Source organism: Anopheles merus, chromosome 2L (genome assembly GCF_017562075.2).
Source record: "Anopheles merus strain MAF chromosome 2L, AmerM5.1, whole genome shotgun sequence".
NCBI classification, from domain to species: domain Eukaryota; kingdom Metazoa; phylum Arthropoda; class Insecta; order Diptera; family Culicidae; genus Anopheles; species Anopheles merus.
Window position 1 is genome coordinate 47,480,222 of NC_054083.1, and position 22,893 is coordinate 47,503,114.

At 46.3% G+C, this 22,893-nt stretch overlaps 1 protein-coding gene across 5 annotated transcripts; it reads left to right on the forward strand.

Moving 5' to 3' along the window:
- The first annotated feature begins 10,559 nt into the window (after positions 1-10,559).
- On the forward strand, positions 10,560-22,637 carry LOC121592890. 5 transcript variants are annotated; one of them, XM_041914761.1, is made up of 16 exons: positions 10,560-11,115; positions 13,421-14,098; positions 14,184-14,741; positions 15,537-15,836; positions 16,091-16,168; positions 16,242-16,337; positions 17,025-17,852; positions 17,983-18,588; positions 18,694-18,872; positions 18,955-19,094; positions 19,416-19,652; positions 19,722-19,872; positions 20,343-20,627; positions 20,691-21,109; positions 21,183-21,308; positions 21,460-21,558. In XM_041914761.1, the coding sequence occupies exons 2-16, from the start codon at positions 13,669-13,671 to the stop codon at positions 21,464-21,466; spliced, it is 4,440 nt and encodes a 1,479-aa protein (XP_041770695.1). In that variant the 5' UTR covers positions 10,560-11,115; positions 13,421-13,668; the 3' UTR covers positions 21,467-21,558. The 5 variants fall into 5 exon arrangements, with proteins under 5 accessions (XP_041770695.1, XP_041770692.1, XP_041770693.1 ...); XM_041914758.1 differs by having other exon boundaries at positions 10,561-11,115; positions 21,499-22,637; XM_041914759.1 differs by having other exon boundaries at positions 10,561-11,115; positions 17,986-18,588; positions 21,499-22,637.
- Positions 22,638-22,893: the final 256 nt, after the last annotated feature.

A 22,893-nucleotide genomic window follows, 5' to 3' on the forward strand; every position in this document is an offset into this window, starting at 1 on the left:
ACCTCGGTAAAAAGTTTGATCAATTCATTACAATGATTAGCCTTTAAGGCTTATTTATTAATTTAAGATTACAAATATATTTTAAAACTACATAAAAATGTATAAATGATGACCTAAAAATGATAATGTTAAATATCATATTTTCATTTTTTGTATGTATTCATGTCATTTGCTATGAATTCCGTTCTACGGTTGTTCAAACGACTTGCATCGTGTTCTATCTCAAGAACAATATACCCATCATCAAACATGCAGCACAACCTGCAGCACGTCTGCCTTCAACATCTTCCCCAACCGGAGTGAACCATCATCACAGGCCGACGAGGCAAGCTCCAGCAGTCCCGCAAACCCGAACGTCGTAAGCACTCACCCGAGCAACCCGTGTTCATGCACAGCATGCCGCTGAGTTCCAGCACTTCAAGAAAGAGACCACCGTATAGTGCCACACATCACACCGCATCGCTCAGGAAAACCCTCTCGCTCAGGGGGGTGGCTCAGTGAAGCGTGCGTACTGTGCGGGGTAGAAGAAAAGCAATTTAAAATGATTTAATTTATCCAGCCATTACGCAACCTGATAACGACATAACGCCCTGTCACTGTTGACCGTTGTTTTGTGGCGTCCACTTTGGGGCACGATCATTGTTAACCGTGTCACCTGGTGTTCTATGCGTGTGGGGATGGAACGTTCCAGAATAAAAAAAAACCCAGCATGTAGGGTAAAAATATGAACTAAAGATGATTTTTTTTCTTTAAACAGTTGTTTTCAACAGGACATGACTGACGTCATCGCTTCTAAGCATTCACTTCCCTTTAAAGCTTCCCCAACAGTACACCCATCAAAGAAAACCAAGGCATGATCATTAAATTTTATTACCCCCATCCCACCCTCCAACCAGAACCACAATTGTTCGGGAAAGAAATGAAATAAATCGGTAAGTAGCAACTTATTTCGATGTAATACATGCGGATACCGGCAGTGTGCGATGATTGCTTCCCGCTTTTTACGCCGGCATTCAGGCCGGCGTTTCGGGAAGGTTTAAGCGGTACACCTCTACGGTAATGTAACCGCAGCCGAAGATCATTTTCGTTGGCCCTTTTCAAGCGCACGTAATCCGTCTGAGATCAACACACCCCGGAGATCTATTTTTAAACAGCATCAACAACACCAGAACAATGCTGGAAGGAGCTCAATCAGCGGTTACGAAAGCCCAAACGAACGGAAGGAAATTATGATCGAAAAACAGTGCAAATTGTTGCCTATTATTGTACGATCAATCGAAGCGTTTGTACGAGGATTCTGAAAACAAATGGGCTATATGTAGTGTGAACATTTCTACCGTATTTGAATGTTTTCAGCATCTATTACACTAATCATATTGTTAGTTTGAAGTCTTCAGTCTAACCAGTTTTTCCAACGAAATTCTAATCACTTCTAATGCCTCTAAGAGCCTAAACTACTCGCCATTACCACCTGCCCACCAAAACTATCAGCTTCTCAGGTCGATAATTTTCCCCAACAGCTCGTTTAAGCTGCCCAGGAGAACGCACCACCATCGTATTTGGTCCACTTTTAAGGTACCGGTCCCTAATTATGTCATCATTGCTGCCGCAACACATACACGCAACGCAGCATTCTGGTTTCGTCCATTACCAAACGCTAGATTATTTCACCCAAGGACTGACCGGACTCGGGGCTTAACGGGAAACCCCGCCCCACTCTCGATGGGGGGCAAAAGAAAAATTACGCTCCATCCCTCCCACCAGCAAAAACACTCACACACAATCTGCGCTGGTTCAAAGACAACTTTTTAGCTGCCTCCTCACCTGCGATGCATAGATGCTTCCCACCCAACAAACCGGAAATTCGAAACTGGGAAAAATCGGTGCACCTATCCCAATCGGATCCGCATCCAAGCATCCGCGGGCAGGCAAATTTATTTCATACACAGTCTCTTCTTCCCGCCACCGGCACCGTTGGAAAGCTGCTGCTCCCGGCTCGATCAACCTGAATCCGTGGAAACTGGTTCCGGACAACATTTTTCAGCGACTGTGCAAGGGGGCTCGTGTGGATTCTTGTTCCATCTTCACACTGGCCGCTGCATGCCTTACAGCCGCACAGCAACGGGATGCAGAGAGATGCAAAATTCAAGCACCAACTGCGCCCTGTACCAGGAAACCGTTATCCTTGTTTAGGGTTTTGTCGGTTGGTATTAGAACAGGCTAGAAAAGTGGACCGAGAGGCGATCCTTTTCACTGTTTCTGGTACCATGTCCGAAATGACCTGATTTCATAGGGGCAAATTAATGATTCTAGCTGAATGTTATTTAGGAAGGGTAACATGGACCGGTGCGACATATGATGGCATTGCATGCACAGAAAGTATTAACCCGATTGGATCGAATTTCACGGTGGAGTAGTTTGAATGGAAAAAAGCCACCTATGAGTAGTATTTATCATAGGAAACGACATGGAGAGCAATCCTGCTTTAGATAGGAATTGCTATATCTTATACTTTTAAACGTGGAATGAAGAATGGTGGAACAAGTGCAAATGTTGTTGAAGAGTTGAATTGACCGAAGGACCTGTAAAATAATAAAAATAGTTCTTTCTGTTCAATTTTGCTTATTTTTCAACCCGCCTTTTACTAAATAGGTTCACCTTCAATGTAACAATCAAAAGACTTAAATTTAAGAGCACGCGACGAACCCCTTTTTATAAACTTAATAAATTATCTATTTATGCATACAAACTGCTTTCAATTTAAGGTTTTAGAACAATTTAAAAAAATTCAAATCAAATCGGGTTTGCAGAAAGCTTTAGCGAACTTAATTAAATATTATCCGTAAGTTTTTGTTCAGTGTTTTTTACGAAGTAAAAGTAAACTCACCATAACAAATTATTATCATCATTCATTCTAATTCTGAATCATCTGAAAGGCCTAGGTACAATATAATCCTTCAAGCTTGCTTCACACCGAGCGCACGGGACAAGCAATCAATATTTTACGCTCCATCACGCCTGCAGTAACGAAGAGTGATAAAACTTCCCCCGACCGAACGCTGTCACGCTCGATCGCTTCACTTGCTCCCCCGGCTTTACCACAACCAAGCACGCGCTTAATGTCCAATTGGTACGATAAACAAACAGGTGAACTGACACCTGCTCGCAATACGCACTTGTCACTTAGATCATTGTCCTACTCTCGTGGTTTTTATTGCGGCCCTCATCTAGCCTCATCCCGGGCCTGCCCAAACAAACGCAACTGCACCATGTAACGCTGCAGCGCTGAAGCAACTCCCATCGCAAGCCCAACTCCGCTTTAACCGATTTCGTAAAGCAAATGCAAAAGCAAGGCTCATCCCCGATACGGTCTGTCCCACGGCCGGGTCTGACTTTATGTGGAAATGAGCTGGCAGTAAATGCTCCACCACAACCGTGGACACCCATGTTGGGGCTGGCGTAGCAGATGCGTCCCTACCGCCCCATAATGTACGCACGGGATCGGTTGTCTCCCGCAACCGGTTGCGCAGTTACCGGTACAAACCGGCGGTCACCCTTACCCCCAAAGACAAATCCGTTTCCCGAGGGGGCGTCCGATGGACAATTGAAGAAATTGAAAACTTTATAAATATTTCATTAGAGCCGAGAGCCGCTTACCTTCTTCATCTGGGCCCGGGGGTCGTGTACCCGCATGGTTTGGCTGGTGGACAAAACACTACAACGCTGGAAAGGCGCGTCTAAAGATGATTCAACCGGGAGAGCCGCATGAAGATTCGTCGTAATTCATTCCGTGAGCAATCAGGGTAATTTATTGCGTCCCCTGGGAAAACTGCCCATTGGGGCGCGATGGTGCGCGGCTGAGCAGCAGCGATCTGTGCGTAACTCGTGCGTTGTATTTCCCCCTTCGAAGCTGCTGATGCGCATGTCCTACGACGTGCGGGATCGGTTTTATTTATGTGGCTTTTGAATTTTCCTCCAACGGTGCAAACAAAATGCCAATCAATGTTGCTGCGTCTTGTGTGATTGGGTATACACAATTGAACGCTTATGATCGTTCGCATGCTACACCGGTGGGAGTTGGAGGAAAATTCTTCCAAACAGCCATGAATTTGCTCCGCTCGTGGGGAGGATAGGGATTAGATTTTCCCAGGTTCTTTGTACGCTAATGTTCATGTAATGACACAAATCGTCCATTTGCGAGAGCGATTGCGTTGGTCGCTGTGATGTGTTGAAATATGGTTTTAATCATTGCCGTACATTACCCAACATGGGAAACACTAGTTTCAAAGCAGCTTGGAATAATAAAGGTGTTGTTTTCTTGTCCAGATTACTTTTATTTATGTATGGTGGTGAGAGGCGATTGGAGGTTTTTTATGATTTACAATGAGATTGAAATAAGTGTAATGAAATTCCAGTTTATTTTACTAAAACTGCATTGTATTTGATAGTTTAAATTTTGCATAAATTGTAAAAATGATGTTAAATACTAGAAAGAAACAACATTCAATCAATTGACATTCATTTGTCTATTTATGCAATCAAAATATTGGATAATCTTGGAGAAATACTGCACTATATAAAAATACATTGTAAAAAAAACTGAACCAAATTGGGAACGGAAATATAAATCCATTTCTGAAACAAGATATCCACATTGTATGCATTGAATGAACATCAGTAATGCATTTCAATAGCGGCTGCACACCAACCTGAACTGCTCCACATTAAACATTGAAGACTGAACTTCAAACATTTACTTCAAATCGGGAACACCTTTAAAAAAACTCCAGACATTTTTTACTGTCTTAACACGTACATTGACCACACATTTCAAACTTATAATTAACGGTTCAAACGGCTTAAACGAGCGCACAGATCCGGGTGCATCCGGGGAATAGAGTGTTAAACCCCGCGAGTAGATGATGCTTGAAACATCCGAATGCCCTATCCCGAGCGCTACATGCAAATAACGAGGACGGCCTCGGCCTATCGCCACTAAAACAAAACTAGCTTTGCATCACACTTCACCGCGTTTAAGGTCAGAGTCGCAAAAGGGGTTTTGGGAGACTCCGAACCCCGTGCGCCCCTTCCCGCATCCCTGAGAGTTCGCCGCAATGTTCGCCTGTTCGCCGGTTCATCTTCACCCCGTTCGATCCTGCTCGACCAGACTTTCCACTTTGGGCATGACGGCGTCCCGGCGTACACGACCGCACATTAAACACACATTACGCGTGCGTTTTTGCTGTCCAGTTGACGGTGTACCGGTCGGCTAGTGTTCAGTCGCCGCGCCGGGTCCATATATTGATCATAATTTATTTGTTAACAGCACGTCTCGTTTCGTACGGCCGTGAAAATCCACCCTGGGCCCTCTCACGTTTGCCCGGTTTCAGGTGCACCGAGCTGCACCTTGGTCAAGGGGTTTTTGTGGTTTCGCGGTTTTGCTACGCCCGTTTTGAGGATGGATAAGAACGGTGTCTAACGGTGGATCGAGGAGCCTACGGAACATGATGTTAGATTGTATGATTAGATATCAGGAGCATGGTGAGAGCATTCGAATTTCACAGGGAAGGTGATTCTTCTTCCAGTTTGAATGAGGTATTAATGTCATTTAACAGTTTTTGTAAAGGATGCTAGGACCAGGTTTGATTAATCTCATATTGAAACGAGTTCGGTAAGTCATGCAGATGTTAAGCTATTAAACCATGCAAATGTTTTGAATGGCAAATGTGTCATGGTCCTGATAAGATTATCGGAAGGAAAAGAAATGAAAATAAACAAACTTTTGCAAACTCCCTAAATCAACTTGAAAGAGCAAGTATTTCTCATTTCCTGTCTTTAACCTTATCCATTGCAGATCCTCTAACAAACACTGCTCATTAGTACCCGAGCAACATCAACCCAAATAGTGTCGATTAACCTCGAGCGTAACCAGCAGCCCGAAGAGCGCTCTTCACGCTGGGATTCGCAAAACAGCCAACGGGTCAACCAGAGTCCACCATCCTAAACAACAAAGCACAAAACAACGACGTCAGGCGCCATAGTGCTCGCTCGTCGAATTTGCTCGGAAGATGATCCCGTTTTGTTTTCTCGCAACTATACCGCGCGGCCATGACATACCACCTGGTCCGCGCCATTCGTTCGATTTCTCTCCGGCATCAGGCATTTCCTGCCAGTGATGAGGTTTTTGTTTCCCGATCTTGGTTAGACGTTTTGTTTTCTTATTATTAGTTTTTGTGTCGGGAAGTTTAGGGGGTAGGTGGTACATTTAACACTCCACCATGTTTGATTGATGTTCCCGTTCAAAGTAATCGTTGCGTCGGTACACTTTAATGAACCTATTTTTACTCGTTGGTGTCCGCTTTGCTTCCTTTTTTGCTCACTTCTTGGCAGGTTTCCAGGTGTCATGCGTTGCGCTGTTTGGTTTAGAGCATATAAGTGGGTGAAATGAGCAGGTCTTATCAATTGTAGATGCATTATCGGTTTAAAGTTGTTTCTAGCTGTTGCGGCTGTATGATAAAATGATTTATAAACCGATTTTGCAACGCATTTGGCTAATCTTGTGAGAGTGTCATTAAGGTTCACAAGAACCCAATATTCAACACAGATCATCACATAGCAACGAAATCTAAACAAATCCAGAACAAAATCACATTAGAACGTCGTAATTATTTGCTGAGTACTTTCTTAGGAATTGGTTGCTGGTAAATCCTTATATCTTCTTTGATGTTATAAATTAATTGAATGTTTGATCGTGATCGGTTTCATCCCATATTAAATAGTAGTCATTAAATTAATCAGCAGCATTCGTAGTGATTTTGGACAACTTTCTGGCAAATTCAAACTTGTAAGAATTTCATTTATCTTATTTTTAGGTTCTTGGCTCTTCTTATTATTTTCTTTTTTGGTATTTATTTGCAGAAAATTCATATTCTATGAAGTACTAAATTCTAAATTAATAAATAGTATAGTAATTAACAGTCGTGGTAATGATCTTCATCATTATATTCATGGAGACTATACAAATCTGTGAGCCTGTTTCCTAAAACACTCTAACAAAGGTCGAAAAGGACATGGCAAGCTCATGATCGACACATGATGATGGAAATTAAAGCTCTTGAATACATTTTGAATATATCTTTTTATAAGCCATATTAAATCAAAAGAATCCTCCTAGTCATCGTCCTTTCTAAAGCCGGCTTAATTGATGCCATCCACTGAACATGTATACAATCTTTCTGGAAACACCTCCAAATGACCTTCCAACCACGCGCAACACGTTGGTTAAAGGTCCCTGAACCTGTCGCCAAAATAACCACTAATGTGAAACTAATCAAACCTCCATCTGGTCACAATTGTACGGTCGAATCGGCCATAACAACAGGAACCCATATGTGCTAAAAAAAAAAGGGCCAGGAATTACTGTCGAGCTTAAATTTATTGAGATCTTCGATAAAAGTTTGTTGACCATCGACTAATCCAACGCGGGACAATCCCGGAGCTCGATCGTACCACAAACGGTGGCTTTGTTTTCCCGGGCACCGACAAATAAATCATTTCAGGGAGTTCAGGGTTGGAATAAGTTGAGCTAGAAGGTTTAAAATGCAAATCACTCCCCAAAGCCCTGTACCACAATGCTATTGTGGTCGCATCAGTGCAGCATCCACCACTAGATTCTAGCCATTTCGAGCCCGTGCGTATGGTACGTGCTGCTGGGTTAGTTTTATTATTTTCGGATACATTACCCATGGATGACCTTCGCACCTGACTGCCCCGAAACAGACTGCCGGACTGGTGCTGGGCACTGGGTAACGTACCGAATTAACACCAATGGAAAAGTGTGACCCAGGCGTGAAGGTGTCCCACCCAGAACCCGTCGTCCCGTCGTCCCGCCGATGTCGATTGATAGTGATCAATGTGTGAAACCGTGCCACTGTTAGTGCTCGGTTTAAAGCCATTCAATGCTGCGGTTAAACCACGGTGACCACAGGGCGACAAGCTCGCTACAGATGGGTAGGGGGGAACGGTCTACCAAACATCCGCCCGGTGCATTCGATTTGACCGTCAGTGTCGGTTGGAATTTCAATGCGTCGTTTGTATGCTGTTTGGAAATGGTTAAATTTAACTACTATGATCTTGCTCCACATTTCACACCGAGGTTCACTCCGAGGTTTTGAAAAGACCCGGGCTGTTTGCTGAAGGACTTCTGCAGCTTTTTTTTCTACTGTATTATAATTATTTCGATTTGAAATACCAACATTGCCTCTTCAACACCGATCGTTTGCATCGGTAGAGATTTTCTTGCTTTATACAGAGAAAAATCTTCAATCCCGGACGCCTTCCCCAAAACACGCCCGCAAGTAGCACGGGAGTAAGTTATCAAGTTGTCATGATCTACGATGCCCCGATGACACCCCTTTGCTCCAACACACCGAACATCACATCTGATCGAGAATGGTACGCGAAAGTCTTCCCCTTCTTTGCGCAATGCGCTTGCGGAACCGCTCCACAAATGATTACAATCGTACATTCAACTTCAAACACAGCGTTCGATCCGAGATTTATAGCCACCCCGATACGAACTGAGCTTCCCCCCCGCCCGGGGGTTGTGGCAAGAAACAGACAGATAAAACCTAGAAATGGAGAAAATAGAAATCTGCTGCCCGTTTTCGCTCCTCCAGCCAGTGCGCGGGACAGTTCGATTGATATCCCGGTGGATATCTCCGGGAAAATGCTAATTAAATGCTTCACCTGTCCTTGCCCGTGCACGTTGTCTTGTGTGCCTGCTGCGTGTGCTGCAAACAACGATGTCTTCTCCCGCTCCGTAGAATGTAAGAAAATACAAAATTGCAATGCGTAAGCAGGTTTGCTTTTTTTTTGTTCATTGCCTCAAAGAGTATCGAGAATTGATGTCCATTGCATCACAACCGGTGGAGAGAGAAATAGCGTTTATTTGATTCTATTGCAATTGCAGGTCGCTTCTGACAGGATTTACCCGCTGCTCTGCTTCGTTTTCTTTCATTTTTACATCCAAACTGAACTGGATTGTGTGCTGATAATCTCTGAAGGTTGGAATGCTGCATGCAACCTTGGCGATAACTCATCGCGTAATGATGATTTGTGTTTTTGTATAGATTTGTTCTTGGGCGTCCCCGGCTTTACGTTACCATGACATAGAAAGATCGGTGGCTCGTGATAATGTCACTTGCATAAGCGGAATGATTGTTTGCATTCATAATTGAATTAAGAACGAATGTTCTTGCGAAAGAGATTCAAATAGATTGATAGTATTACTAATTGTTTGATGATAATAAAATGATGTTTAGAAAACAACTTTATAGAGACTGTTTAACTGTTGTAAAGAACTTCTTGCCGAGCAGACTTTTTAAAATATTTTTGTATGACTTCGATTAGTATTTTCTCTGTTTATGGATGAATTAGTGTTTATTGTGTTTAACATGGCAATTAATAAAATAAAAAATATGCCACTTTGTTTCATTCCAATAGCACACCAAAATTGAAGGAATCATGCTTAGTTAAATATAAAGTTTTGCAACATTTTCATCAATTATGACATCATTTGAAATGCGAAATGTGTCCTCCCCACAGTGGCCTTTTCCACATCGCTTCAAATTTGTCATATTGCTCTATCCTCCCCAAAAAAGCTCCGAAACGCCCACAAACGCCCAAACCCCCTCATCGCAAATCGCGTTTTTTTCCACCGCTGGCCATGGACGATGGACGCGTTTAAACCCGATTCGGGCTTTGTTCGGGGCTAAAAACTTTTCTCTCAACATGACCACCTCCTCGCTTCTCCCCCCCCAATGGTTCGAACACGTCGGTGAACTCTTGCTTGCAGCCAAACAGTTTCCAATTCGTCACCCTCACCCATCGATGTAGCTCCCCTCGCAGCTTCACACACTCGCACACAGCGCCGCTTTCCGGATGCGTGCAACAAAAGAACTTCCGCTTTTTTTCTGTCCCCAAACCGCCCCGCCGATGTCGTTCTTTTTCGTTTCAATCCACCTGCTTGGGGTATGAAAATCGCATTTCCATTTCATCACCTCTCCATCCACTGGCTCTCGATGAGTGTGCGGGTGGATGGGGTGGCCGTCCGGGTCAGCGAAGCGTTCAACCTGACGCGGTAGATCACAATTGATCATACGCGCAGATGGGACTCGCGTCGCACCAACACCACCGACCCATCACACTCACACACACACACACACTTGATAATGCATTCCATCTTTTTCCTCCCTTTTCTCTCTCGTTAGTCTATATGTAAAACTGTCCACTATGAACGATCGGAACAGAACTAAAAATAAAAAAAATCAACAACCAATGCGTCACGTCAGCTCTGTGTCGCACAAAATCGTTAGTCAGTGTGGGTTTCTTCTTTACTGTTGTACCTGGATTTTGTTTTTGTCATACACTCAACCATCATCGTGCATCATCCATCCCTTTCCAGCTGGTTTGCTTTATCACTCCCCTCCCCCCTTTAAAGGGTCAGCCAGCTAATTTGCCTTTCATGGGTGGTCGGAAAAATGGGGACATTATAGGCAGAATATTCTGCCGCCCGATATTCAGTGCTTTACGAGATCTCGCTGTGAACGGTTTTGTTTGCGCCGAAGCTAAAGTTGGTGCGCCGGTTTTGCAGGTGGGTTGCAATCGATGCAAGGGAAGATTTTTGGCCCCAAAAGCCCATTGGATTACACAATCGCTTTGCATAACGCTAACAGTGCTACTGGAAAGGACTGAGCCAGCCAGCTAACAAACAGACTGCCAAACAGTTTTGGTGACAAAGTTTGCTGGTGGAAGAAACAAGCTCTACGTTGAGCTTTGCAGTAGTTTCGTGTTGCAGATTGTGAGTTTAAAGAATGATTTTACTGACTGCTTAGTGGTGTTTGGTGTTGGCGGAGAAAATTCTTATCCAAGTGTTGTACTGAATGTTGGGTGATCGATAGCAGTACAAGTGTGCTTGTAGCTTTCAGTGGCATCTCATCATTTGTAAAGCACAGCGTGTCTCAGTTACAGCGGTAAAATTTTAATTTAAGTGTATCAATTTGTGTGCTACAGTAGTTCCAGTGTCTTGTTGTGCCAGTGTGTTGAATTTAACAGGTGAGCAAAAAGAGATTTGAAGTAAAAAATAGATAAAAATCAGTCAGCATAAGAGAAGGACTACCTGTAGATGGTGCTTATGTTCCCCATTTTCCCATTACATTAAGTTTATTGTTTGACTAGTGTCTAAATTAGGTAAATCGTTTTGTATACTTTAGTTCAAACACATTCGATTCGTTTGCGTTTAGACAAATAATCCATCACAAGTAAAATTAAATGTTGCATACCTTTAGGCGCTCTGAGTGGATAAAAAGTAACGTTCACTCTTAGTATCTGAGTATTTAAGTACCATTCACGCTGTTTACAGCTTAAACAGTAAAAAAACTGATTGAAAATGTTTTCAAATGTTTGAGCCATTTGAAATTAGGAAAATGTATAGGTCACTTATTTCTACAACGTATCTCAGTATTTTGCTTTAAAAAAATTGTGATATTATTCAAAGTTGAAATGGTGGAGTTTACTCTTGAATTGTGAAGCTTTGAAACTTTGAACTTTTGAAATAATTCCAATACACATTTATTTTCATCTCTATTTTGATAATTCATTTATATTTATTTTACAACTTTTTCTCATCTGTTATGCCCTGTTGGATGTTTTTATTTGCTTTCAAAAGTCTTGCATGGTGCTTCGTCATAATTGAATTTAATTTTTTTCTCTTTAAAAAAATTAAAATTCAATCTACATGCGTGTTAAATATTTATTTAACCTATAAACGATCGATGTAAATCCTCAACATTAACCACTGCAACAACCCTTCACCTTACTTCGGATAATTATTCATGCATAGGAAACCACATCTAACACGGTTTAGACTTTTCCCCCCTCTTCAACAAACTGTACAGCCCTTGCGTTGAAAACTGAAGCGTGCACAAAAGAAAACACCTTTCGACTAATTTTGTCACACCTTCAAATTACCTCGATCGATCGACACAAATCATCACTTATCGAAAAAAACAGGAAACCCCTAATTCGATCGTAACCACAAACGCACGCGACCTCGCCACAGTTAACAGTGGTTTTTATTCCCTCTACAACTCCCTACGCAATCGTCATTTAACACGAGCGAAGGGTTGCACCAGCCGCGTTACACACGAGCTGTTCGATCAGAATCAGAATCTGCTGCTCTGTGGCTGACCTCAATCAGTGGCCCATCGGTGGCTACTGTACCCACTGTCCTTCGGCTCAAATTTCCCCCTTGTTGATAACACGCGCCCTGCCCAAAGGTATCGGTCGCGATTCTGAGCACTGATGGTCCAATTTTCAGTGATCACGCTCGAGTTGCTCGGTAATGTTCTAACCATCGAGCCAGCAACGCCAAACGCCGAACCATTTCATTTGACCACAGAAAATGGTTCCACACACAAACCCACCAAACACTCACTTTGTGAATCGAAAAGCCCACAGCACAGTAATTACATTCCATCAGCGCTACCATACGATCCCACAGCACCCTTCCAGCTTCAAAAATGCAATCAACGTGGGGTCGCCCGCTTCGGCTCGTTCTAGCCCATTTTCCCTAGTTCTGGCTGCTCCCTCGCTCTCCCCTCTCCATTGCCCCTCGCCGAGTGCCCAACAGGCTCGGTCGTGTTTTTTGAAACTCATAAACCGTGACAAATCAACTGTTCCGATCAGCAGCGGAAGTTGGTTCCGGTTTTTCTCTTTTGCGCTCCGGCCGAACCATTCTGCGTAACGCACACCGCGCGATCCACAACCGCAAACAATTACAACGACCAGTGTCCGAGGGCCACCGAATGCTGACCCTTCCCGCACATGCCGAGCGTGGCCATCCCGCACACTTTTAGAATGGTCGCATTTGATCGCATCGCAGTGGCTTTTCAGGTACGAGCGGAGGATGAGTGGGAACAAACGAATTAAGTTAAACGCACCCGCCCCAGGGATGGTGCTGGGTGGCTGCGGAAAATTTCTCTCTATACGTGGAATGAAAAGGTTTTTTTGTTTTTGGATACAGTTCTTGATGAAAGTCTCGCTACGAACTACGAATGCTGTTGTATAGATGCATCGACCAAATTTGCACCGAAATAGAAGATTTGTGTGTGGTGAAAAAGGAAAGTTTTTGCACAAAGGCTCACCACACATGATATATTTAAAGCCAATTAAGCTACAATATCAAACATAGAAGAGAAAACAAATTAGTAAAATTGAGAATAATTAGTAACAATTGAAATCGTATAGTAAAACATAGTCAACAAATTCGCCTAAATGTATGCAATTATTAGTAAAGTAGCAAAATATCTTATTGGATTCATCAACTATGGTCCTTTGAACCATTTTACCTTCTTTTCAGCTCGTTGAAAGCTATGAAGTGGTGACATGAACGAAAGATGCAGAAAACACTTTCTGTTTAGGCCTACTCCTTCAAACGACACTTAATACTGGAAAGAGCCTAAATCTATTTTTCAGAACTTAAAATTCCTATCATTTCATTCGAAATCAGAATAGTCCAACTAATATCACCAAACGGTCCATACCACATCGGCCATTTTGTACAGTTGCACCGGTGGCAACTAGCAGCAGCCGCTGCTCGTGTTCGCTATGCGCAAAAGGCAAAAGCTCCTACCGGGGCTATCGGACGTAACCGTACTCGTGCTGCTGGCCCGGTTCGCCCTGGTCCTGGGTCAGACGACCTGCAACAACGGCCAGGGACGCGTACTGTACGAGCGGCTACCGAACCAGCAGCTCCAGGGTTTCGACGATGACGTCGTGCGTGATTCGGCACCACCGTTTCGAGTGCTGGAGAAGTGCCAGGATCTGTGTTTGCGCGATCGTACCGCCTCGAACAATCTCGGGCGGGCCTGTACCAGCTTTGACTTCCAGCCCGGCAGCCGAATTGCTTCGTTCAGTGGCAGCGTTGAGTATGAGGAGTCGACGTGCTATCTGACGCGGGAACAGGCCGCTCCCGAGGGTATCGGCAATCTGATGCTCGTCCCGAACAGTGTCCATTTTACGGAAGTTTGCATCACCTGTAAGTAGAGAAGGGCTAATTGTCAAGATATTTATTCGTAGGAACAGGTTTTAAAGATTCTTTGAACTCTTTCCTCACCAAACAGCTAGTCGTCCCGATCGCGAATGTCCCAGCAGACGCTATGTGTTTGAGCGTCATCCAAGGAAGAAGCTGAAGCTCCCTGTGTCCGACATCAAGGAGGTTACGGCTGCCAATCGTTCCGACTGTGAGGACAAGTGCCTGAACGAGTTCTCGTTCGTTTGTCGCTCGGCCAACTATGACTCCACACTGCGCAGCTGCGCCATGAGCCGGTTCACCCGCCGGACACATCCCGAACTGCTGGAGGACGATCCGAACTCGGACTACCTGGAGAACACCTGCCTGAATGCGGAACGGCGCTGCGATGGGTTGATCGTGTACGTGAAGGAGGAAAACAAACGTCTCGGTGGTCCATTTGAGGTGGAGATCTTCAACAACATGACGCTGGAAGAGTGTCAATCGCTGTGTCTGCGAGCGGAGAAGTATTTCTGCCGCTCGATCGAGTTTGACGATCAGACGAAGCAATGTATCTTGTCGGAGGAGGACTCGGTGTCGCAAAAGGACGATTTGAGCATCAGCTCAAGCCCAACGCATCATTTCTACGATCTGGTGTGTCTGGATAATCGTAAGTACCAACTCTCCTCGATTGCTACCGAGTCTGGAAGCAATGGATAACCTCGCTTTGCGCTTCGCTTGCCTAAGACCCTGCAGTACGGGGGTTGTAACCCCCTTTAATACTGGGGTTGGGGCTCTAGTTTGGTGTTTTAGAGCTCATTGGATTCTCCCTGTCAAGGTTCAGCTCGTTTTGTGGGTGGAAATAGATCCACCCCTAGCAGTAGTACGATACGAGAAGGTCCATACGCACGCTTAAACGCTATATATCTCTCCTTCTCCCTGTAATAAGCTTAAGTATCTCAAAAGCACGCTTACCTACCTCAAATCCATCTGATCCATCATTTCCACGTCACTGTAGATTGGGCCATCCCTCAAGGGGTGCGTCCAATACTTCCTTTTTCCCACACTCCCCAAGCGTCACAGTTTGAGGTCAATGTTCGTATTCTTGTCCCACCTTTGAACACCTCCGCCCTGGTTTTGCTGCTGAGACGACGAACCTCAACCTATAGAAAAAAAACCGGGCCCGCCAAAGCATTCGCGTCAATTTGTCCTGTCAGCGATTTCCTTCCCAAAATGACCTAGGTCCTGATGATTTAAAAAAGGCCTTTCATTCGATCGAGATCTTCAGGTGTCCTTAGGCTTTGCCCATAAAAAACCATACACAAACAAAAACCTTACGGGGGAATCCAATGGGGGCCTAAAAATGCCATCCAAGACAAAGCGCCGTAGCGTTCAAGCGAAACGTTTTAGTAACAAAACTCCAATATTTTGTTGCGATCTTCTATGTGCGTCCCAACCGACCCAGAGCGTGGTGCCGAATATCCGGACAACTCCGTCACGTCCCATCTGTTCGCGAGTGGCCGCCGGCCCGATACCGCCTTCCAGCGGTATCGCAACTCGCGCCTGGGTGGGGAGTTTCACTCGGAAATCACTGGCAGGTCGCTGAGCGAGTGTCTTGACGAGTGCCTGCGGCAGACGAGCTTCCAGTGCCGGTCGGCCGTGTACAGCGATCGGTTCCGCACCTGTCGTCTCAGCCGCTACAACCAGCGGGACGGTATGCGCATCATCTACGATGCCGATTACGATTACTATGAGAATTTGATGCGTGAGTATCTCGAACGTTAGGCTTTTTCCTGGGTGGGTGAGGGTGAGATGCCACCCTTGAACTACTATTTCTGTTAACATTCTGACTGATTCCACCTGATTCCTTCCATCCTTTTCATCCCGCTCACGACCCATTCCGCCGCTTTGCTACTCACACACCCACTGTTCCACAACAACCAACTCCGATTCGAACCCACCGCAACAAATACCCGCTTTATCTGCGATATTCCGATTCTCGTTGCCATTTTTTCCAAGCGCACCTAGTCGGGGGAGACACGGATACGACCAATGGGCGACCGGACCCAACCGATTGGCGACCACCGTACGGAGGAGGTAGATTAAAAGAAGCGCCTGAAGTGTTTGGGTTCCATTTCCCACTAAAATCCTTTGGTTGTTTCCACCGTAGATCGTGATCGGGATCGTGTGCCAGATGATAGGATCCCACCTGGGCGCTATCCGCAGGGCGATCGGTATCCTATGGGATCAAGACCGGAATATGGAGGTAGGTTATACGTTATTTACATTGCTTACGATTCGCTGCACCTTGTCAATAATCGGTATGTGGTATTTAATGAAGTTAATAATTTAAATACAGTGAGGTCTCTCTAAGCTAAAGTATCTCCAAGATTAGTTGTTTTCAAAAATGAGCATTTGGATCATTCCGTCATATTTCCACCATGTTTTATCCCTTAAAGATGAATATCTCGATAGTCCTTAATGTGCTAAGTTAAATTATTGAATGAATGCTTTCAGAAACTGATCATATGATGCCATAATATAAACCATGATGTCTACCATACTTCATAACAACACTCTTAGTAGAGTTTTTGTAAGTCCTTGATATGCCCCCAAGTCTTAAATCAAAGACTTTGAAACGTCCCCAAGATTGAAAAATATTTGTATATGTCCCGCTCTATTTCATATAGTTTTTATCGCTCCAATACAAACATCTAAAAGAATAAAGATTAATAGCTTTAAGTCCCTTCGGGATCACCTGAACCAGATTCCACTCTTTTTGACTATTCAAATAAAATTGATGAACTTCAGTAGCTTCAAAAACTGCAACTACTTGCTCTGAACATCCCCAACATTTGTGCTCACACCACATGCAATATCCAAAAACCAAGGCACCAAGAACCGTGCCGTGCAATACCCACACGACCCTAAGCACACTTCCTCACGCCCACAGGTGAACCGTTCCCCGGTGGCTATCCACCGACCGATCGCTATCCCGGCTCGACCGACCGCTACCCGGTCGGACCGGGCACGGATCGCTACCCGTCCGGTGGTGGCGACTACGATGGACGCTATCCCCCCGTGTACGATAATCGGTTCCCAGGCGACCGGTACGGTCCCACCGATCGCTATCCGGGCGATCGTGACCCCGACCCAATGTACCCGGGCGGTCCAATGCGCTATCCACCACCACCTCCACTGCCACCGCCCGGTCCAGGCTACCCTTCCGATTCGCGCTACCCTCCACCGATGCCGATGGATTCGCGCTATCCGATGGATCGCTATGCACCGTCCGACTCACGCTATCCGTCGCCCGATTCGCGCTATCCGGCCGATGCACGCTACCCACCAACGCAGCCGGACGCAGGTGGTCGATACCCACCCGGCCCAGCACCAGACTCGGGGCGCTATCCACCGCCTGAATCTGGGCGCTATCCACCGCCGGACTCGGGGCGCTATCCACCGCCCGTTCAGCGTCCGGACTCGCGCTACCCGGTAATGGCACCGCCAGCAACACGCTACCCACCACCCCAGTACATGCCACACATGTACGGTTCGGGCGTGTATCCGGTGGTACCGTCGCGAGCTCCACCAAATCGTGGCTACGGACCGGACCCATATCCGGCACCGCCCGGTGCCCGCCCAGTTGACAACAATCGCTATCCGCCCGCTCCGGACGCACGCTACCCGCTCGAACCGGTCGGTGCGCAGGGCCGCTATCCGACCTCGCCGAACGTGTCGCCGTTCCACAAGTACATGACCGGACCTGGCCGTCCAGCGGGTAAGTTGCCTGTTTTCACTACTATCTATGTTCTGCACGTTTGCCACGCTAGCAGCACATCAAGAACGATTACTGTAAGTTTGCAGAGGACATTGGATATTCGCTAAGATCAGCTTCTTTGTTCCTTCAGCAGGTTACGATCCTTACATGGGTGGGTATGAACCGCAGCGTGGATACGTGGACGATCGGTACGGAGGCTACTACCCAAGCGGGGGCGGTCGCTTACCACCCCCTCTACCACCACCAATGCCAGCGTTTCCCGATCGTGATCGAGGCTATCGGCGACCGGCCGTCGGCATGGCACCGGACGGCGGTGGCTATCCGTTCGAAATCCCGTACGGCCCCTCAGGCACCGGGTACGATAACACACTCGGCGGTGGCGACGGTTTCGGTGGCTACGGACCACAGCGACCGTACGAAACGCGCTGCGACAACACGGACACGTTCAAGCAGGTCGCCGCCAAGCGCAAGATGCGCAAGCAGTACATCCGGCGTGTGATCAACGCACCGTCCCTGGGCATCTGCCAGCAGGAGTGTGCAGGGGCACGGGACTTTATGTGCCGGAGCTTCAACTACCGCGACAGTGCACCGTACGAAACGGAGGGCAACTGCGAGCTGAGCGATCGGGACTCGCGCGACCTGGAGGTGCCGAGCACGCAGATGTTCGAGAGTGACAGTGCGGACTATTACGAGCGGACGCCGGGCCGAGGCGGACCGCACGACGAGTGTTTGGACGGTAAGGCACACAGCGGGAAATAGTTCGAGAATAAATTGTGGATTTTTTTGGAATTGAATATTTTGTAATGCATTGTTTCTTGGGGTTACGTGCTTGGTACACCAGTCGGACAGGTTTGTAACGAGGACGGTATGGAGTTTACGCTGCGCACGCCGGAAGGCTTTGTCGGGCGGATCTACGCGTACGGGTTCTACGATCGATGCTTCTTCCGCGGTAACGGTGGCACAGTGAATGTGCTGCGCATTAGTGGACCTCAAGGATATCCCGAGTGTGGAACGCAACGGGTAGGATGATGTTCTTGTGTTATTGATCTTGAGCTTGAACTAGTTGGGACGTGGTTTTTATCGTTTCCCGTTTTCTTTGCAGTACGGTGACACGATGACTAATATCATAGTGGTACAGTTCTCGGACAATGTGCAGACGGGACGCGACAAGCGCTTCAATCTGACGTGTATGTTCCGTGGTCCTGGGGAGGCAGTCGTTACCTCGGGCTACATTGGCGCTGGGTAAGTAATCATCTTCCACCCAGCAGGTGTCTAAACTGTTACAAAACTCTTGCATGCGTATGTACCTGCATGTTACTGTCATCTTCTTGCATGAACCTCAAAGTAACTAGCAGCTAGACTAGCTACTAACACCGAATCTGTGTACCGAAACATAAAGACCCTTTGCTCCCATCATGTTGTGGTGCGTGTTGCGGAAGGTGATAGGTCGCAAAAAGTGATGCAACACTGATCCACACCCCAACCACCCCACGAACATGATGCGCCGAGACAAAGAACGACCATTGCAATGCTTCTCAAGCGTAGCTTTCAATCGATTGACAGATCCGGTAGTCCGATCCCGATCGAGTACCTGCCGGCAGAGAACTCGATGAGCAACAAGGTGCGGCTGATGATACTGTACCAGGGCCGGCCGACGACCACGATCGCCGTCGGCGATCCGCTCACGTTCCGGCTCGAGTCCCAGGACGGCTACAGTCACGCAACGGACATCTTCGCCACGAACGTGGTTGCGCGCGATCCGTACTCGGGCCGCAGCGTACAGCTGATCGATAATTATGGGTAAGTGGGTTGATTCTTTTTGCCGATTGCCGTGAGTTGACATTGTGATTTTTTTCTACTGTTCCTTAGCTGCCCAGTTGATAGTTTGGTGTTCCCCGAGCTGGGACGATCACGCGACAATGATGCACTGGAGGCACGGTTTAACGCGTTCAAGATACCGGAATCGAACTTCCTCGTGTTTGAGGCTACCGTGCGTACGTGCCGTGGAGGATGTCAGCCGGTAAGTGCCTAATACTAAAGTTCTAGTGGTTGGAGTCTCATGGTACAGTCGTCAACTCGTACGACTTAATAACATGCCCGTCATGGGTTCAAGCCCCAAATAGACCGTGCCGCCATATGTAGGACTGACTATCCTGCTATGGGGGGAATCAATAAGTCACTGAAAGCCAACCCCACAAGTGTGTTGGCAGGCCTTGACCGGCATCGGTTGTTGAGCCAAAGAAGAAGAAGAAGAAGTGGTTGGAGTAGCCATTCAGTAGTGTGAGTTAAGTCAGATTGAAGGGATTGCAAACATTTAAGTAATATTTACGTCCCAGCAAAATTTTTTTATCACATTTCATTCCTCCAATTGAAGTTCCAATGTCCAAGGTCCAATGCTAAGATTTAACTCACTCATTCAATTCAATATGTGAGAAACAGTATCAAGAACACTGAGCGATTATGGTTTCCTTCATACTTCCCTTCATCTAGGCATACTGTCCAGGACCAAGTGGCCGTTCGGAACCTTCGTTTGGTCGTCGGAAACGATCGCTCGAAAATGGGACGGAAACGATCGGTACAGCCGAGCCGCTGGTAGCCGCCAGCCCGGACCCAGCGGACGACGAGGACGACGAAGTGTCGATCGTGAACGGTACGATGGTGAACGAAAACGCAACCAGCGCCAAGACACGGGACGCCAGCGGTGACACGATAACGGCCGAAGCGGACACAGCCAGCCCGACCGAAATGCCCGAGCAAGTGCGCGAAATGATTGAGGTATTTCCGGGGCAGGGCAACAACGCTACGCACAAGTTTGACGGTTCAAGCAATAATTCAAAGTCTCGCTACTTCCGTCCGCTGCAGGTGTTCCAGTCGCGGGAAGAGATGCAACAGGACACGGTCGCCCGCAAGATGGTCGCACCGATCGAGTCGGTCTGTTTGACGCACGCCGAATACTACGGGCTGATCAGTGCGGTCATACTGCTGATCATACTGCTGATCAGCATCACGTTTGCGGCTGGCATTGTGTACCGTAGCTACTGGAAGGTGTTCATCAAGAACCGGACGCTCGACCGTAGCTCACCGGTCAATTCGTTCAGTCCTTCTGCGCTCCACAACGCGGGAGGAAGTCAGTTTGAAGCGTCCGGACGGGCGCATTCGACGGCAAGCCGAGGAGGAGGTGGAGCTGGTACACCGCACGTGCGTACGCCGGGTGTGTCACTGTTTGGCAGTGGGCTGCAGAAAACCTTCGCTACCGGGTAGGTGATCGTGAGGTGATCGTGTTTATTGGAATGATCGTATCATTTGAATCATGTTTTCCTTTCCACACAGCAACCTGTCGCGTATGTGTCAGATCCCGGTAATGAACCCACTGTCCCGAGCCGGTGCACCCAAAAGCGAATTTGATGACCCGAGTGAACCGATCTACACCGATCCGTCACTGTTTGAACGATCAAGGTAAGCATTCGCCAGGGCAAATTCTTTAAATCCTCACAATGATCTCAATCGATCTCTATCTTTCATATTCCAACATCTTTTCCTTTCAATCCCTTCTGATATCTTCCTATCTCTCTCTTTCTTTCTTTTTGGCACCATCTTGCATTTGCAGAATATAACACGTTTGAAACCTCCTAAAACCCCATTTCAGATCACTGCGCAGCATAGCCGTCGACCAGACGGAAGATGCCAACAATGTCTGAACGATGTGTGAAGATGTGCTGTAACAATGGAACAGCGGAAACGAATTGGAAAGAAAAAGAAAAGGACAACAAGCCCCATAGAGTTAAACGATTTCTTTAATTAACGCACCCAAAACGAGAGCTAAGTGCGCATTAGATATTCATTAGAGCGTTAGGAGTCTTCGATCATGCTGCTGATCACGCTGGTAGGGGTTAAACTGAACCGATGCGCATATTTATTTGATAGGACAATCGAACAGACACGAACTACACGCGTTGGACCACATACCCAATACACCCAAGTGAGATGGACGTTGGATCCTCTTCAATAGAATGCCTCCCGTTCCCTTCTCACCACCTGCCGGCTCATAGATAGGGTATAGCCAGCATAAGGTTAGCAATTAGGCCGAGTGATCACTTTCAAGGTTGTTGGAGGAGTGCGCTAGAATTAGCATACAATTAAACACAAACAAACACAAACACAAACACACAGCTAAACCAAACTAAAGCTCATAACGTTAAGTACTGTGATTGAAGTGTAACGTACCGATTCGATCGCGATGATCGGACCAGGGAGTTGTTTCAAATTGCAGACACACGCTAACAGAGAATAGTGGAAGAGTAGAGAGATGGAAGAAGTTAGGCATATGAAATACATACATACATATACATATACTTTTATAATCATAATAACTACTTTTACTACTCGTACTGGAGGGATACCGTATACCGTGGACACATTCTCTCAGCCGCCAGCCGCCGGGCAGCTTGCCCGCTTTGTATGATAGGGGGAACAGAGAGAATCGCGAGCTGTACACCGTTTTGCTGTTCTATATTTATTTGACTTTGAGCAAAACGAAAAAGGATACAACTCTTTTTTTTCTGTACTGTTTCGCATACTTACTGTCGCCCGCTTTTTACTTTCTCTATCGTAGTCTTAAGTGAACGAGTAAGCGGGACCATCCCACAAACGTGGAGTGGGTTCTTTCCGATCCCGGGGAGCTAATTAATCCCACCCCAGGGAGTTACATACTTTAGCACCGTGTCTCTGTAACCGCTAGGCTTTTTATGAAGAAAATTTAATAAATAAGCAAATCATAACTTTGAACTTGATGGCGTTTTTATTTTGGTTTCAATTTTTGTTTGAACAGAATGAATCAAGAATGCATAAAAATCGATTCTCCAAAAGGTGAAAGATATCACGATCAACGAGCTGAAAGAACGTGCAGTCGCAGTGTGTACGTGCAGGCAGAGCGTTCTTCGCCGGCTGTGTGCTGGAAAAGCGTGACAATTTTCCAACCTACTCCCCTTCTTCATGACACACGACATAACATGTGGCCAAAAGTGTGAGACAAACAAAAAAC

What these genes read in the sequence shown, in the direction of transcription:
- LOC121592890 (XM_041914758.1), top strand. Translation starts at nt 13,669, where the DNA reads ATGCGCAAAAGGCAAAAGCTCCTACCGGGGCTATCGGACGTAACCGTA. An exon ending in GCGACCACCGTACGGAGGAG is followed by an intron (nt 16,169 to 16,241) that starts GTAGATTAAAAG and finishes TTTCCACCGTAG; the next exon opens with ATCGTGATCGGGATCGTGTG. An exon ending in AAGTGCGCGAAATGATTGAG is followed by an intron (nt 20,628 to 20,690) that starts GTATTTCCGGGG and finishes AATAATTCAAAG; the next exon opens with TCTCGCTACTTCCGTCCGCT.